This window comes from Acanthisitta chloris, unplaced genomic scaffold (genome assembly GCF_000695815.1).
Source record: "Acanthisitta chloris isolate BGI_N310 unplaced genomic scaffold, ASM69581v1 scaffold924, whole genome shotgun sequence".
Taxonomy (NCBI): domain Eukaryota; kingdom Metazoa; phylum Chordata; class Aves; order Passeriformes; family Acanthisittidae; genus Acanthisitta; species Acanthisitta chloris.
Window position 1 is genome coordinate 110,840 of NW_008670788.1, and position 16,191 is coordinate 127,030.

The window sequence follows — 16,191 nt, forward strand, 5'->3', positions numbered from 1 at the left end:
GCATTGCTTATTTCTTGGTTTTTAATATTTTCTATAAAGAAACAAGAAATCCTTTAAATTTCAAGGCTCTACAGTCCATTCTTGTTTCTTAACTGATTTATCTCTAATTCAGTTTAGTTTCGAAAAACTTGTCTCATTCATAATTTTTTCTGCCTTAGGCCAAATCTCAAAATTACTGTCAGTTTCTTTACAGCTACTGTGTTCAATAGGGACAGGAAGATAGAATGGCAACCACAAAAGGAAAACAAAAAACCAACAGTAGGCAAAAGGATAAAAGTGAATAGGCATGCCAAAGAGCTTCATCATGAAGGGAGCACTCAGCAAAGAAAGAAAGACAGTAGAAAAAACACAAATGGCTTTCTATATAGCTGTATAGAAATTATAAGAGAGAGATATCTCATGTAAAAATACAAGAACACTATTTTCATGTGGCTTTTAAAAGAAAAGGCAAGGCAAGGTAAAAACTACAGGAGCAATACTGAAAAACTGAGACACATGACACTGAACCCACATTGCCTTGAGGCAAAAAAACCTGTCTTACAGTTGGGGTAAAAAACAACATAGTGTGTGTCATCTCCTTGACCTCCCAGGCCACTAGCAAAATACAATTTTAGATACACATCTGCCCTTGCTTTACCATACCAGTGCCAGTTGTGAGAGTCAAATTACATGCATTGATGTGTATTCACTATTAAAGTATTTGTTTAAAAGAACTTTTATTTTTCTCCATACCCTCACAATCAAGTCATGGACAGACAATGAGGAGCCTCACGTAGTGATCTAACACTGACATTTCAAGGACTCATCTCTCTCTCTGAATTCTAAGAAACCTGTCTGAAAAACAAATGGCATTTAGTTTGCATTAAATCTGGTTTGGTTTTTCTTTAAACATTCTTTTATTAGTCAAAGTGAAATAGGAATATTGAAAATTCCAAGTAACTGAAGAATAGCTTGTTGAAATGGTGCAGATTGGAGAGGGAGCAATTCAACAGAAAACTGTTTCAAACTCACTCCTGTACAAACCAACCTGGATGCTGCAGAGAGAGACAGCAAAGGACTTGCACTATTGTTGTTCAGTTTTGTCTCCTGATCATTGTTCAGGTTTGTCCCCTGGAACAAATTACTCAGGCCAGCCACTCTTCCCTTCTGGATGGCACGCAAGGACTGGCGTCGGTATTCATCCCGGGCCCGGCGTGCTTTGTGGCTTCTTTCCTCATCGGCAGCTTTGGACCGGCGCACTGGATGGATTGAAAGGGAAGGGTGGGGAGGAGAGACTTTAGAAATACAAATAGGCATTTACCCCTTCCCTTACAGAAAAACTCACTACCTTTATTCCTACATGACCTGATTTCTAGGTCACCAGGTATGGCATCATGAGGGCTGAGTGATCCTGCCCCTCTACTCAGCCCTCATGACACCACACCTGGAGTTTGTGTCCAGTTCTGGGCTCCTCAGTACAAGAGGGACATGGAGCTCCTGGAACAGGTCCAGCAAATGGCAACAAAGATGATTAAGGGACTGAAGCACCTCACTTATGAGGAAAGGCTGAGGGAGCTGGGCTTGCTCAGCCTTGAGAAGAGACAACTGAGAGAGACCTCATTAATATATTCAAGTACATGAACAGAAGGTGCCAAGAGGATGGAACCAGATTCTTCTTATTAGTGGAAACCAATAAAATGAGATGTAATGGACAAAAACTGACACACAGGAAGTTCCAACTGAATATGAGGAAGAACTGGAGTGAGTGACTGCTCACTGGAACAGATTACCTAGAGAGGTCATGGATTCTCCCCCACTGAAGGTACTCAAGAACCATCTAGACGCAATCCTGAGCCATGTGGTCTAGGATGGCCCTGTTTGAGTAGGGAGGTTGGACCAGATGACCTACTGTGGTCCCTTCCAAACTAACAGATTCTGTGATTTTAAAGATGTATAAATTGCAATGCATTACCAAAGATGGCTAAGTGGATGACTTCCTTGATGCTTCAAATACAGGCCCACCACTAGAAGAAGCCTGCCAGACTCAAGATATCAATGATCTGATCACTTCTGACAATAACTGAGCCTATACATACTGTGATTACATCTGACACATGCTTTGGCTGTAGTAAGAGAAATTCTGCCTCAGGACATCATTCCCACTGGCAGAGCATCAATTCCTATGTTTCAAGAAAGGATGTTAATTACTGATTAAAATTAAGTCTGTCTTTAACAGAATTCCTTACTACTATGAACATAACTAGAATTGAAGGAGCTACTCCCAAAACATACAATTATAAAAACTAACATGTAGGTCTCACTTTTTGTTGCCAGTGTTGCTCTTCTTTCTGAAAAGCATATACCATCTTTGTCACAGTCTTATAATCACAGTTGTCTCCAAACTGAAAATTGTGGTCAAAAAGTGGTTTAAGTAACAATGGATAAAATAATAGCCACTGAAAAGGGCATGCTGATGCTATGGATGGGGTTGTCTCACACTTGAATCTCTGAAATTGTATATAAAGAACCAGAATCTGTTCTGGAAGAGTTAATACACACCTAGCAATGGCACTGACCAGGGAGTTACCTATTCCTGTAACCTGAAATAAGACTGCTGCTCTGGCCACTGCAGGTCAGGCATCTTTCACTACAGCTTCTTCATTTCAAAACTAATGTACTAACAAAGCTGTCTTCAAAATGGTATAACTTAAAGACCCCGAGAATTATACTGCAAATATCTGTTATCTATCAGTGCCTCAAGCCCCATTTGGATGATTTTTTTGAGTCACAAATAACTGCAGGCAGGCAAATTATTCCAGTACAAAACAAACCTTTAACATCCAGTGAAGCAAATATTAAAGAAGCTAGCTTTTGCCTCCAGTAGTAATTATCAATCCTGCCATGACTATCCTGGTTTAGATCATATCCAGTTCATAAACAGCTCACACTATTTCTTATTCCATTGTGATTGTACTTCTGACTGGGAATGCACAATATAATGCCAGACAGTTGCATTTCATTAGGCTGTTTGCATCCCTCTGGTTTGCACTCTGATTTAAAGAAAGCTGAAGTATAAATGAATTTGTGCAAATTATGAACAGGCTTAATGGGATCAAGAAAGAAAACTGCTCAAAGCCAAATGAAATTAAATAAATCCTAGTGGACAAAGGAGAAAAAGAGAAAAGACCTTTAAGTTTAGAATTCTATAATTATAATAAGTAGAAAGACATACAGTACTAAAAGCTCATCAAGACAGCATAATAAATGAGTCACAGACACTTCACATGTATACAACTGGCAGGAATTCAGTTTCTCTTAACTACATACCCTATAGTTTTAGCTAAACACAGTAACAATCAAATGTCCAGCACAGCAAATGTAACAGACCACTATTCATCTTGCAAGTAGTTATTTTTAATGGCAGATAATGTAATTTAAATATGTTACTTGAATAGCTCAAATATATTAGTTACAAAATTTCTGTGGTTTATCCTTTGTACTACTTGAATGGCTCGAATATATTAGTTAACAAAATTTCTGTGGTTTATCCTTTGTAAAGCCACTCAGTAATGGTCACTTTAAACGTGAACTTGATGTTTGCAACAAGAGGAAAGACAGCAAGGAAGATACTGCAACACAACTTGGCAAGGCACTCAGAAACCACTCATTGTCACAACCACAATATACGGATCGAGGTCAGACTGCCTGGAGCTTTCTGTGAGTCTTTTCTACTGATGTACAGGCTGTCTGGCAATGAAAAAGGCAAGGTATCTTCATGCCTCACTTTCCTCAGTAACAGACACTCTTTTCAAGAGACATTGCTACTGTATTTTGCAAGCTAATAAATCTGTACCTTTAGAAGCTGGTGACCTGGACTACATTTTCCCAAACTATCACAGTTTAGTATTTCTTATCATAAAACTATGGGGAGTTATCAAGTTAAACACCAACATTCAGAAGGCCTTCTGAAAGTATGTATGACATGCAGCCTTCCATATCCATGTATATATGTGTGTTTACATTTATGTACATACTCACACATGTATATGTGTCTGTATATATGTCAGGATAGGGAAGACTGCATATACATATAGATTTTTAGATACAGTCATCTCTTTCATATGATGAAGAATTTTTATTGAAATTTCCCTACTGAGGTATCTGAAGAATTCTATCAGAATTCTTCAGATACCTCAGTATCTGAATTGATCAGAGGTATGCATAGGGTCTCTTAATCCACTTTTTCTCAGTACTGGAGTCCTGTTTTTATCCCTATCCCATTGCTTATAGCTACTCCCAGAAACATCCGTCTCTTTCCCCTATGGACCTGTGTTTGTTGTTATGTTATTATCCCAAGTTTCTTTTAGAACTCAGACTGGTCATGGGACTTTGCAGGTAAATAATCAAAGTCACTGGCATCACTAACCAGTTTTGGTGACTGGAAACAGTATTGTGAATAAAACCATTGCAGTCAGGATTCTGCAAAAAATTTTTTCACTACACTCCAGACAAGATGATGTGTACCACATGAACCATCCTCCCATACTGACACTTCCTGCAATGTTATCTGTCTTGAGGAAGCCACTCAAAGTCTGAAGGCAAATCTGGACATATTTCTGTAGCAGTTTTTCTTGCAATAGAATTTAGTGAATATACATATTTCTGTCTTTGTATCTGAACCATCTCACTAGAAATAAGAACTTTATGCCTGCATCAAGTCTAGCACAAATATTTTAAGATAGAAGAAGCAAAAATGCTGCATTACTTGTATTTCAAGACAAATCATAGCTCTTCTCACATTAAGAAAGTGAAAGTAGTCAAGACTTCTAGTACTGCCCTATACAAGAAGAAATTCTTTTCCTGGACTGGTTGTCCTTTTACAGTAAATGTACATCTGGCATGACTTCTGTGCAAAGCACTAAATTGAATATTCAATATTTTCAGTAGGATTCTTTTTCTGGACTGGCTGTCCTTTTACAGTAAATGTACTTCTGGCATGACTTCTGTGCAAAGCATTAAATTGAATATTCAATATTTTCAGTAGGGAGATTAGATACCTGAATGATGCCTTCTGTCCTTAAAATCTCTGAATCACCACAAATCCATATACGCAGCATCAATAATTACTACAAATAATAATTTACATATTCTTCATCTTCCTTTTATATTACAGGAAATGTAACAAGGTGGGGAAATCAGGAATTTGTCAAGCTCACAGGAAATCTATAATTCTGTCAGGTCCTGTAAGAGCACTTCAACACCAGTTTTCTCTCCAGGTGTTGGTGATACCAAGAACATGTACCTCCTCCTTCACAAAATGAAGCACACTTCTGCCCTGATAGCACAGTAGCTCATATAGAAATGCTCAAGCTGCTCATGTAGGTTAGGTGCCAATATGATTTCAGTCTCAGTAGAGCAGGCCAAAAATGAGCTACCAAACCCTCTTGCAAAACTGGCAAATATATCCAAGACAGGTCTGTGCTGTCATCATTATCCAGTTATCATTACTGGAAATTTATAGTTTAAAGCCATCTTAGACATATCTACATGGCCTGTAGTGTGAACATACTCTAGCAACCAAGAACAAATCACAAAGCTGGTGTATGCAGCAGTTTTTATGATCCTAGAGGTGTCGGATTGAGTTTGCCTTGTTTTACCTGAACAGCAACAGTTTTTATGATCCTAGAGGTGTCAGATTGAGTTTGCCTTGTTTTACCTGAACAGTTTATGAGAATTGCTATTTATCTATGCTAATCTAAGTTGCCTTTTGAGTGAAAATGCAAGATTACCTTCTACATTTTCACTTAGGATTGGGAAATCCCTATTAGCAGTCCTGGCAAAGTGCTAATACCAAATCTTTTTATATATATGAGTATTAACTTATGCTGTGCTGCAGCTGAACTTGTTCACAAAATTTGCCAAAAACTAGAAACTCTCCACATTCTATAATCTATCTCATGCTTTTGAAGAGCTGTGAGTGGCATTATAATTTATATCATGCTTTTGAAGAGCTGTGAGTGGCAGTCAGAGATATGTGAAAGCAGAAAAACAACATGTGCTGTGAATATACATAGTAATTTTTAAATTATTTTGTTTTAGCTTTGCCCTGTTAATTCTTGGAAGCAGTTCAAAATGACTCGTTAATAGGTAAAATTCAATCTTCAAATTTTCTGAGTACATATACAAATCAAACAAATCTTCCCTTTCCTAATTGGAAAATAACTTCCTAAAAATACTCTGCAATATGGCTCTAGTTCAGCAATCTTCTTATCTGAAAGCATTTGAATAATCCCCTTCCTGTTCAACAACACACTCTGAGACCTACTGAAGTTCAGGGGGCAGATACTTAAGGTTAAGCACTTGCTGAGTTAATGCACAGCTGAACTGGGGACTACTCATTTTAAAATTCAGTATTTTATCAAATGTTCCTGCCAGTAAACTCACTCACTTGAATTTCTGCAGAAGATAAGTACCAAACAAATTCCTTTAAAAGTCAGACAAAAATAAATTCAAAGGCACATTTGTAGAAGAATATAAAAATATAACAATATAAAAGAAGCTATAATGACTCAGCCTGGTATCCTACTTCCAACATAGACCAAAAGTGGGTGCTTGGGGAAAGGCATAAGAATAGTTCCACTTACTTATCCCTGTTTATATTTTTACTGGGACTATTTTTTGTCTGGAGATGAGTAAAGCTGGTCAGATGGTATCTGAGCTCTTAACTTCTTGATGTGGTTTGCAGGGGTTTGTAAGTGTACTAACAGAATGCCTTTTGCAATATTCAATCAGATGAATATTCATGCTGCAGTTTTTCCTGCTATGTTTTGCAGATTCCTTTTCTGCTCTCCCAGAGAGAGGGCACACTTAAATACTAAAGAACCCTACAAAATTGTACAGCCTTTGATCAGAGAGCTTTGAACAGCAGATTCTGAATCAGTTTTTTCCACTACTCATCTTCTCATTTGCCAGCCAATAGACTTGCTTTACTTATTAACTCAAAACTGCCCTCTAAAATACCTCAATATATATCTATTATATGAAATCAAAGTGTGTAATTGCTCTTACAACATCATTTTTCCCTTTTAGTACTGATTTCTAAAGTTATTCTACAGTTGTCATTTGTTATTCTAAAAAGCACAAAAATTATGTATTTCAATTAACACAGCAGTACTATAGGCCTTTATTGTTATTTGGCAAGCAGCAGAAACAAACTGAACCAAACAATAGAAACTAATATTAGCAACACTTTGTTTGTTGCCTTGGCAATAAACAGCTGAGGGATAATGTGATGAGGAGAGATGAATCCTCATCACATTCTAAATTCCATCTACTAAATAAGTTAGTAGTGTCATCAGTATCATTGCTGCATTTGCTCTCCACAGTAGCTGCTCTAGCACTACTGTTCCTCTGCAGAACTGACCCCAGCCCTGTTGAATATGAAGTGCTGACTTTAAGGAGGTAAGACCCAAAGGAGCCTGGCCTTGTACCTAATGGGCAGTATGGTTTCCACTGCAGGTGTGTACAGGCAAAAGATGTAAATATTACATCTGCTTATAATTCTCTTAGGCATTCATGCATTTATTTATTGCTTAGAGATAACTAGTGGAAAGCTTTGCCTAACTTCACTACATTTCCTCAGTGTCCCATAGGAATGCTTGCAGCCAAAGTGGAAGGATCACCATAAAAAAAAATATAATCTGGAACTAAAATAAAAAATGAAAAATCTGGTGAACCTGTACCATAAAAAAATATAATCTGGAATTAATATAAAAAATGAAAAATCTGGTGAACCTGAGGTACTAATTAATTCCCTAGAAATTTCAGATGTTCCCACTTCCAAATATTTGTTGCTGCCTGTCTGCTGGACATTCTGGCTTCTGCAGTAAAGTTAAGGAAGTGGAAGATGTTAATATTCCCAAGGAAGCTCAATGCAAGGTCTGATGGCATAGTCTAAACTAGCCAGGAAATGGTTTCAGATAAGGTACTAAACATTACATCTTCATATCTTCAGTTGTCACAGCCATTTGCTAATGGAACACAGTTCTAAGCCCTCAAACCAGCTGGGATAAATTGAGACACTGAGATAAGTGTAAGAGGATAAGCAAGGATGTGATACACTCTAGCCATTGGTCTGCAGTTTAGTAATGCTAAATCAATTACTGATAACAGCATAAACTCTGGCAGCACAGAACAGTAAGCTGCAAAGCTCAACTGTGGTGCCACCAGCTAGAAGGTGCTGAGCTTTTGTTCTGCCACAGCAGCTTTATTATTGGTGAACAGGCTCAGTAGCCTGAAATCAAGTCAGCTGCTCAAACAGACAGGTCTGGACGTATTGAGACACACAGGCTGAAGGTGATAGAATTCCTTCAGAGTACAGAGAACACTCCAAAGCTTACACAAGAAAAAAGTACTGGTGGCAGACTACACCCATAAGCATGTGATACAGTCAAAAGTGTTTTGACACACCAGAAAGACCAATAGAGAAATCATGGTCTAAACCTTTCAGAGCTTATCCGTTTTTCTCTCTGCCTTCTTCCATAATTCCTCCCTTGCATTTCTGGTGTCTGTCCCTGCACAAACAGCATTCCTTGAGAAAACAGAAGCTACAATTTTGTTGTTCAGTTACCTCCATAATGCAATAGGAAGAAAATGATACCTGGTTTTAGCAGTGTTTATTGTATTTTGTTTTATTGCCGAGCTCAGTGTAAAGATAGGCTGGATTTATTTTTTTTTTTAATAACATGATTGCAAATGTATTTTCTTTCTTTATATACCATCAAAGAAATGCTAAAGTATATAATACCATCCTCTATGCTAGGTTGCCAGCTGATGCTAATTTTCTACAAAAATAAAGGGCCACTTTTTCCCCAATTCATTCTGCTCTTAAATACCCAAGATACAGAAAGTCACATTTTTTTCTTTCCATATAAACATGTACACAAAATTCTTCAGAAAATAATTACCTTCTCTTTATTGATAGTACAATATACAGAGGTGTTATTGATCAAAAATGAACATAGCCTGTTATGAGATTGGAAAATGGCACCAGCGTATCTTAGATAGATTTAATTCATGTTGTTCAGAATGATTCACTATCAGATCAATTCTAGGTAATAGCAGTTCAGTAATTAGTGCTCAGGAACTCCTCAAATGATGACTAAAACCAAAATAAACTCATTATATATTCTGAAACTTATTTTTTTTATTATTTCTGTCAGGAAATACGTAACATTACAGCAATATTTTTTTTTACTCCATGAGGTGTTTCATGCCACACATATCAGCTCCCTAAAACTTCATTTATAGTATTAGTTGATTAACCTTTGTGTTATATATAATTACTACAATAATCCCACATGAGCTAAAACTTTCCAATCATTGCATTTCCTTTTTCGGCAGAGTAATCAAATCAGTATAGATGTGAGAAATGGAAAAAACAATTCTTATTACAAATTTCCTGCTTCTAAAGTCAGCTATAAAATAGACTCCAGATAGACAAATACTTTATCCACAATAAGCTCTTAAAACTTATTTAATCTTAACATAGACCTGTATTTATCTACAGCATGACTGTATACATATATGTAGTAATAGAGTTGTTCTGTTCCTTATAGGAATTTTAAAATCACAAAACAATTTAAATTAATCACAATTATAATATTCATAAAGAATTTCAGGTTGTCTAAAAAGTAACAGCACATCCATATACTGAGATCACCATCATCATAAGGAATTTTTTCTAGAGCAACAATCTACTATAATCTTTTGAAATTGAGTTTCAGCACTGATATCATAGCTTTACCCCATTACCATATCAAAATAATTAAAATAAAGATGAAGTCAGATACTGCCTCTTCAGAGATAGCTGAGGACAAGCTGTCAAAACAACTGTGTCCAGAATTATTATTACTAAGCCAAAACCGTTAATTAAGTACATCAGAAAAAAAAAATTATCTCAGTTATTGTACATGAAAAATTTTCTATAAGGCATTGACAGGAGTTCAGAAAGAAATATGAAAACTTCTTTTTGTAAGGTTAAGTTGGTAATTTCTACCAAAATAATACAGGATTTTGTATTGCTCTAGGCAGAAGAGATTTTTGGCAACACCTTTTCCATTCTACAAGTCTCCCATTATTTGCTTTCAGAAATGCATTCATCCTGGGAAGGTAGTTTTACTCACACTGTTCTTCCCACTCCTGGTCATCGTCGCTGTGCTGACTATGCTGCTGAGCTTGCTTGAGGCTCAGGTACAACTCCTTCGCTCGGATTTCTTCCTGTTGCCTGATTTGTTCTTCACCCTTTTGTCTTTCCTCTTCTTCTCTTTTCTAGGCAAAATGAAGTAAGCCAGAGGTGATTAATGAGGAAGTATGTGCAAAAAGTTGGAACATTGCGTCAGTTGCTTCCTATCACAGAGCAGCTACGTTACCTTAGGCAAATCATTGTCTCTTCTAACTTTGGGATTTCACTTATCACAAGAGGCATAATTGAAGTTTCCTACCTCTTGGGAATTTCTGAGACTACGTTTTGAGATGCACAGATATCGCAGGAATCTACCTCTTGGGAATTTCTGAGGCTAAGTTTTGAGATGCACAGATATCGCAGGAAAAAGGAACATGTAAGTATCCCTGACCTAAAAACTATATAGAAAACATTTTATCACGTGGCACCAAATCCTACAATCCATAAGCAAAATTTGTTTCAAATCCACATGTACTCCCACTGAATATACTTCTGTCTTCAAAAGCACTATACACATCATCTATAGAATCTGTAGAATTCAGTAACTAATTTTCTGGAGCACTTAGTTTAGGAACTGTCCCCAGGCATCATCATAACCAACACAGGGAATAATGTTTCTGAAAAATCAAGATTGCTACATTCTGAAAGAAAAGACAGATCCTTCAGCATACACCAGTCACTTTGCAAAACGTAGCTAAAAGTAATATACCAAAAATGTTACCTTTCAAGAAGACCTTGGATAAAATCTGATGAAGATTGCCTATATAGCTGGCTTCCCTCATCTTATCAATAACATGGGAGCTTGATTAATACAGAACTAGGAATCTGTATCTGTTTTCTAGTGAATTTTACCAAATCCCTTAGATAGCAAAGAAGCAGATTTGAATCATTGTTCAATTGAACCCCCACAAAAAAACAAAATTGAACTTCATGAAGTGTTATTCATATTACCGAAATGACTTGAATTACAAAGAAGAACAGGGTTTTTTTTCATTTTATAATGGAATGAACACTATACCCTTTTCAATAACAAACTTACAGGTAAGAATACTGTTATAAGTCACAGAGTAAAATCACTCTGAATTACTAACCTAGTTACCTAACCTAAGCTGTAAGGGAAGCCCAAAATAGATTGTGAATTGTTTTGAAATGTTAAAACTATGAAAATTCTAGGGTGAAGCAGCTGGCATTCAGTTCAATAAAACCTGGTGAAACTTTGCTTTTTCCATTAGGAGGTCTGGGGGAGATCCTTCTGTCTTCCTTAAATAACTTTTATTTATTAAAGCTCAGAGGTCAGATTTCATAAGATTTTTGCTTTTGCATAATTTTCCTCCTTTTTGGTGGGATTTTATTGTTTCATTACAATAGGACCAGCAATAGTTGGGCACAGGAAAAAAACAAGCAAAAAAACCCCAAACCCCCTGATTACCTTAAACTGGAAAACAATTTTCAAAAATACACCAAGACATTCCATCAGTTAGCTGAGATGATACATTTGAGTAAATGTTTCTTAGCTACAGACCTTGTACTGGTGATTTTTTTTTCTTAAGATATCATATGCTGCAAATTCTGAAAATTGTGATCAGATAGGATTGAACTTTATTTCAGAGGAAAATCAGACATATTTACCTTCCTTTTTGTTATATTTGTGCACTGTGAACTTTGTGAGAGGGCATATTTTTCAAGTTTGAAAACAACCTTTTATCACAGCAGGATTCACAGTATGACAAAAACATGGTCTATTTTAATAAGTGCTACAAATATGAGTTAAAATCTGGGGCCAAAATCTGACTTGCATTATTCTCTAAACTCAGTCTGTGAGTTCAGGAGATGCAAAACTGAGCTTTCATGGTGTTGCTCATAATCCTGCAAAAAGTAACCTGTATACTTTGGGGTTTTTTTTTACATGTAGGTTCTTCTCTTCAGTGTTTGAAGATGCTATTCATCTCAAAGTTCACACTATTGGATGGATGAACTTTTGTTATAATTCTGCATCATTTTAGGATGAAAGGGGCTGGATCTATCCAAAAAGCTATATTAATTCTGTAAGACTATGTATTAATTAACACTTCTTTATGGTAAGTATATTGATAATACATTGGAAAATTCCTCATTTGAAGGTTTTGTGTCCTATCTTAACACCTGCCAGGGCACAAATACAAAAGGCAACCCAAATGCTATGAATGTCCAGAGAAGGTTGTTGTTTAATGTCCCTAAGAAGGACTCATAAAACACTTTTCATTGGTGAAATAGGTGTCTGGAATGTGTGTCTGGGAAACAAAAAAGGTCTTTTGTCCACCATTTAGAAGGAAAGGCTTTATTTTCTTTCATTCTCTCTAGATGTTCTGAAGTTGTCAGTTGGTAACCAGACATCTGGAATTAAAGGAAGACAACTGCAAATTTTTCCATCAGACAGCTTTGCAAAGCAAAAATATTTCTGTTTGCAACCATTAGAAGCCCTCAACAAAGTTCAGAGAAGGCCAGGAGTAGTAGAAGGAATAGGGATTGTTTGTTTTTTCTGCTCATGACTCACATAACAGGACACTAATGAAAGAACAACCAAAAGTCTAAAAAGAAGGAAGCAATTTCACAGGGACAAGCAACACCATCTTCAGAGTGGAAAAATGGAACAAATGCAAATCTCCATCCTTTGAAAGAACTGGAGCAGTTTTTCATTTCCCTAAGTACCATAAACCCACTTTTCTCCATTTACTACAGCTGAGCTACACCAGTGTACACCAGCAGAGGATCTGTCTTTTTGATAATACAAAAATCCATACGACCTGAAGTATTGAGTCTTTATACTGATGTACCTGTTTAGTAAAGAATAGTTCCATAACACACATGATGAACAATACATCAGGCTTCTCTTACTATTTCTGAGAAAGAAAAGCCTAGTCTTGTTCTTCAGTCAATTCTAATATTAGTATCTGTGATTATTTCTAACATCATCCTCCCATTATTATCTCCCAATTCCAAAGAACATGAGTTGAGTGGACAGTTAATTTTTTTGAAAAGTCAATGCTTTTAGTCAGCCCAGGTTTAAAAGAGCAGCTTTCTCAGGAAAAATAAATTCTTTTTTAATACCCCTATAGAATGAGGGATTCATATTTCAGTTGCTAGTAAATTGCTGAATTCCCTTCTTGGAAAAAGGATGAGATCAACTATTCTTTATTCTTATGATAGGAATATTTATTCACTTAGCTTCACCACCTAAAGAAGTTCAATACATCTAGGCTATCTTTTCAGGAAGATGGACAGACACAGAGGTAATCCTGGGTTATGGAAATGTTTTTTATTGCACATCTCAAAACACAAGGTAAAATAATATAGAGGAAGACAGGGAAATCAATCTCACAGCAGTTTGCCTTAATCACACACGATTTTATTAGAAGTTTAGGTTTGGTTTTAAATTCAGCTATTGTTGAAGCATTTCTAGTAAAACAATGAAAGTGTCTATGAGAAGAAAAACACCAAAACCAAAAAAACACCAAAAACTAGAACTCAGGTAGAGTTTGAGTTCTTATGGAAGGCAGCAATGCCTACTAAGAAAACCCTGCCTTTTCATTTTAACTTCTTTAACTGAGAACGAGGAGATTTAAGTCAAAGAAAAGATAATCCTGCCTTTTCATTTTTATTTCTTTTAACTGAGAATGAGGAGATTTAAGTCAAAGAAAAGATAATAACAAAAACTTAACACTGGCACTTGACTCTAAATTCACCAAAACTTTTTCATATCATTTTCCTTTTTAAGGAAAGAAATGTTTAAATCTCTATTTATTAAACTAGCACATGGATGTATGTGCAAGTATATTGTACAAGTTCTTAAAGGTGTGTGAGAAGGAACAACTCTTGCTAGTAAGACATAGGAAATGAACAGTCATCCTTTTGTCAAGTATGATTTAAAAGCATATGTTTGTATTTAAAATGAACAACATTTGAACTTTCTATATTTACTTCAATGAAAGAATACAGCAAACAATTTATCTGCTTCTCCCCACGAACCCAATTCTGCCCATCAGAGCTGAGAATGAAGAGCTATCATAACGTACAAACATGAACTTCTGCCTGACAGTACAGACTGTACTCTGTGCTGTGTCCCTTTCAGATCTTCCAGAATAATTAGGAAGGTGACAATTCAGTACAGAGCTGCAAATTGCCAAGAAATACCCCAACCTGCCACAACAAATCACACTGGCAATTCAACAGGCAGCAGCAATACTCTCCAGCTTTAACTGCACTGAAGGATTTGAACATCCTAAATGATCTTATCTATCCACTGGCAGTTGAACATTTGCCACAAACTTGTTACTGCCTATGTGTGCCTCACTGTATTTGATAGCTTTACTACAGTTAGCTCTAAATAATATTTGATATTAGCCATGGTTAGGTTCTAATGTTTCAGTCCAAGACAGATGAAAAGAGTCTAGGTCAGCATTTAGTTTTTGCTGCAGAAAAGTTTAAAAGACACACTGAGAAAAAGCCAAAATACAACAGTGGATTTTTTTATTTTTATTTACAATAAAACTGGGCTTGTGGCTGCCATGGTGCTTGGGGTCTCTCTGGGGAGTCTGGTGGGATGCAGGGCAGGTGAATGACCAGCATCCTGCTCAGGGCCAAACCCACAAGATGTATTTGTTACAACAGTCCTCACTGAAGCAAAGGATGTCTGGGATTCCCTCAATGCTTCAGGCTGGTAGGAAGCATCTGGCAGCCCTGAGAGCTGCAGCCAGCCAGCTGCACTCCAGCTGTGATGAATCTCCTGAGCCCACCCAGCAGTCACCCCTGTGCCAGGGTAGGCATTCAGGCCACCTGCTGCAGAGCTGAGAGCCTTTAGTACTCCTTCCTCTGAAAATCTGGAAATCCCAGGGTTACCTGCTGCAGAGCTGAGAGCCTTCAGTACTCCCTCCTCTGAAAATCTGGAAATCCCAGGGTCCCCAGCTGCAGGATAGCTTGCTCTCAGCAAGGCTGGCACAGCAGGCAGAGTTCAGACATGTGAACTCTGTGCAAACCCACCTGACATTTTCCAATAGAGCTGTGAGTAATAGCAGAAATACATCCAGCTCCTTCCCAGCCTTTTTCTGAGAAAATGCTCTTGCTGGCATCAGAAAAGAAACTGTTTGCAGAAGCATTATTTTCTTCTCTACTGCTAGTGTCTCAAAACGAACACAGTGTTTGCATTACTTTACTGTGCATGCATTTGCAGAGAGACAAATGTACAAAATGCAGTTACACTTTATGCAGAAGGAGCTAAGTTTCAGACATGGATATGCCCCAGGACATGCTATTCACATGTGTCTCATACAGGGAGTAAACAACATACTCAGTTCACAAAGATCCTCTTTTTGATGACCTAGAAAACAAACCTATAGACTGACTGTTCCTGACTGGGAGAGATCTGACATTTACTGCACAAGCTGGAGCAGACTCTGTTCAATTAATTTGCCATAGATCTAGTGACCATATTCTAAAAGTTTGTCTCTGGATTTTAGGGACTCTTCACAGCTTGAATTCTTAACATGTAAACTATCCTCATTAGTGGCTCAGATTTCCCTATTTGCCCATGGAAAATACTGGAGATTTGCTAGTTTTTACTATCAATCCAGAATAAAGACATTGGCTTCTGCAGTGCAATCATTACTGACATCATCAGAGAAAAGGTTTTTCTTTAATAATAATATCACAATTCCTCATAAGTAGGATAGAAAAACCTGAAGATCCAATTCCCAACTGAAGCTAACAGCTCCCTCTCTTCCAATATTGTTCAAGAGACAACTGCATAGAAAAGAATGCATTTCTGGACTGTGGTCACACACCAAAAAAAACCCAACCAAAATTAAGTGTTACTGAATTATTGTAATTGCCATTCAAATAACCCAACTGAGGCATTCTCAGAATGAACTGGGTGCCAAACCCCAGCAAGAAGCTGTTTTCATTTCCCAAATTCTAAATATGCTGTCTTTGGGAAA

General features: G+C 37.0%; 1 protein-coding gene across 1 annotated transcript in view; it reads right to left on the reverse strand.

Annotated features, from left to right (window-relative positions):
- The window catches only part of SH2D4B (SH2 domain containing 4B), a 65,127-nt gene that overhangs the window by 30,583 nt on the left and 18,353 nt on the right, over positions 1 to 16,191 (reverse strand). The window contains 2 exon segments of the mRNA XM_009073797.1: positions 1,049 to 1,238; positions 10,164 to 10,308. Coding sequence (XP_009072045.1) covers positions 1,049 to 1,238; positions 10,164 to 10,308 — 335 coding nt within the window.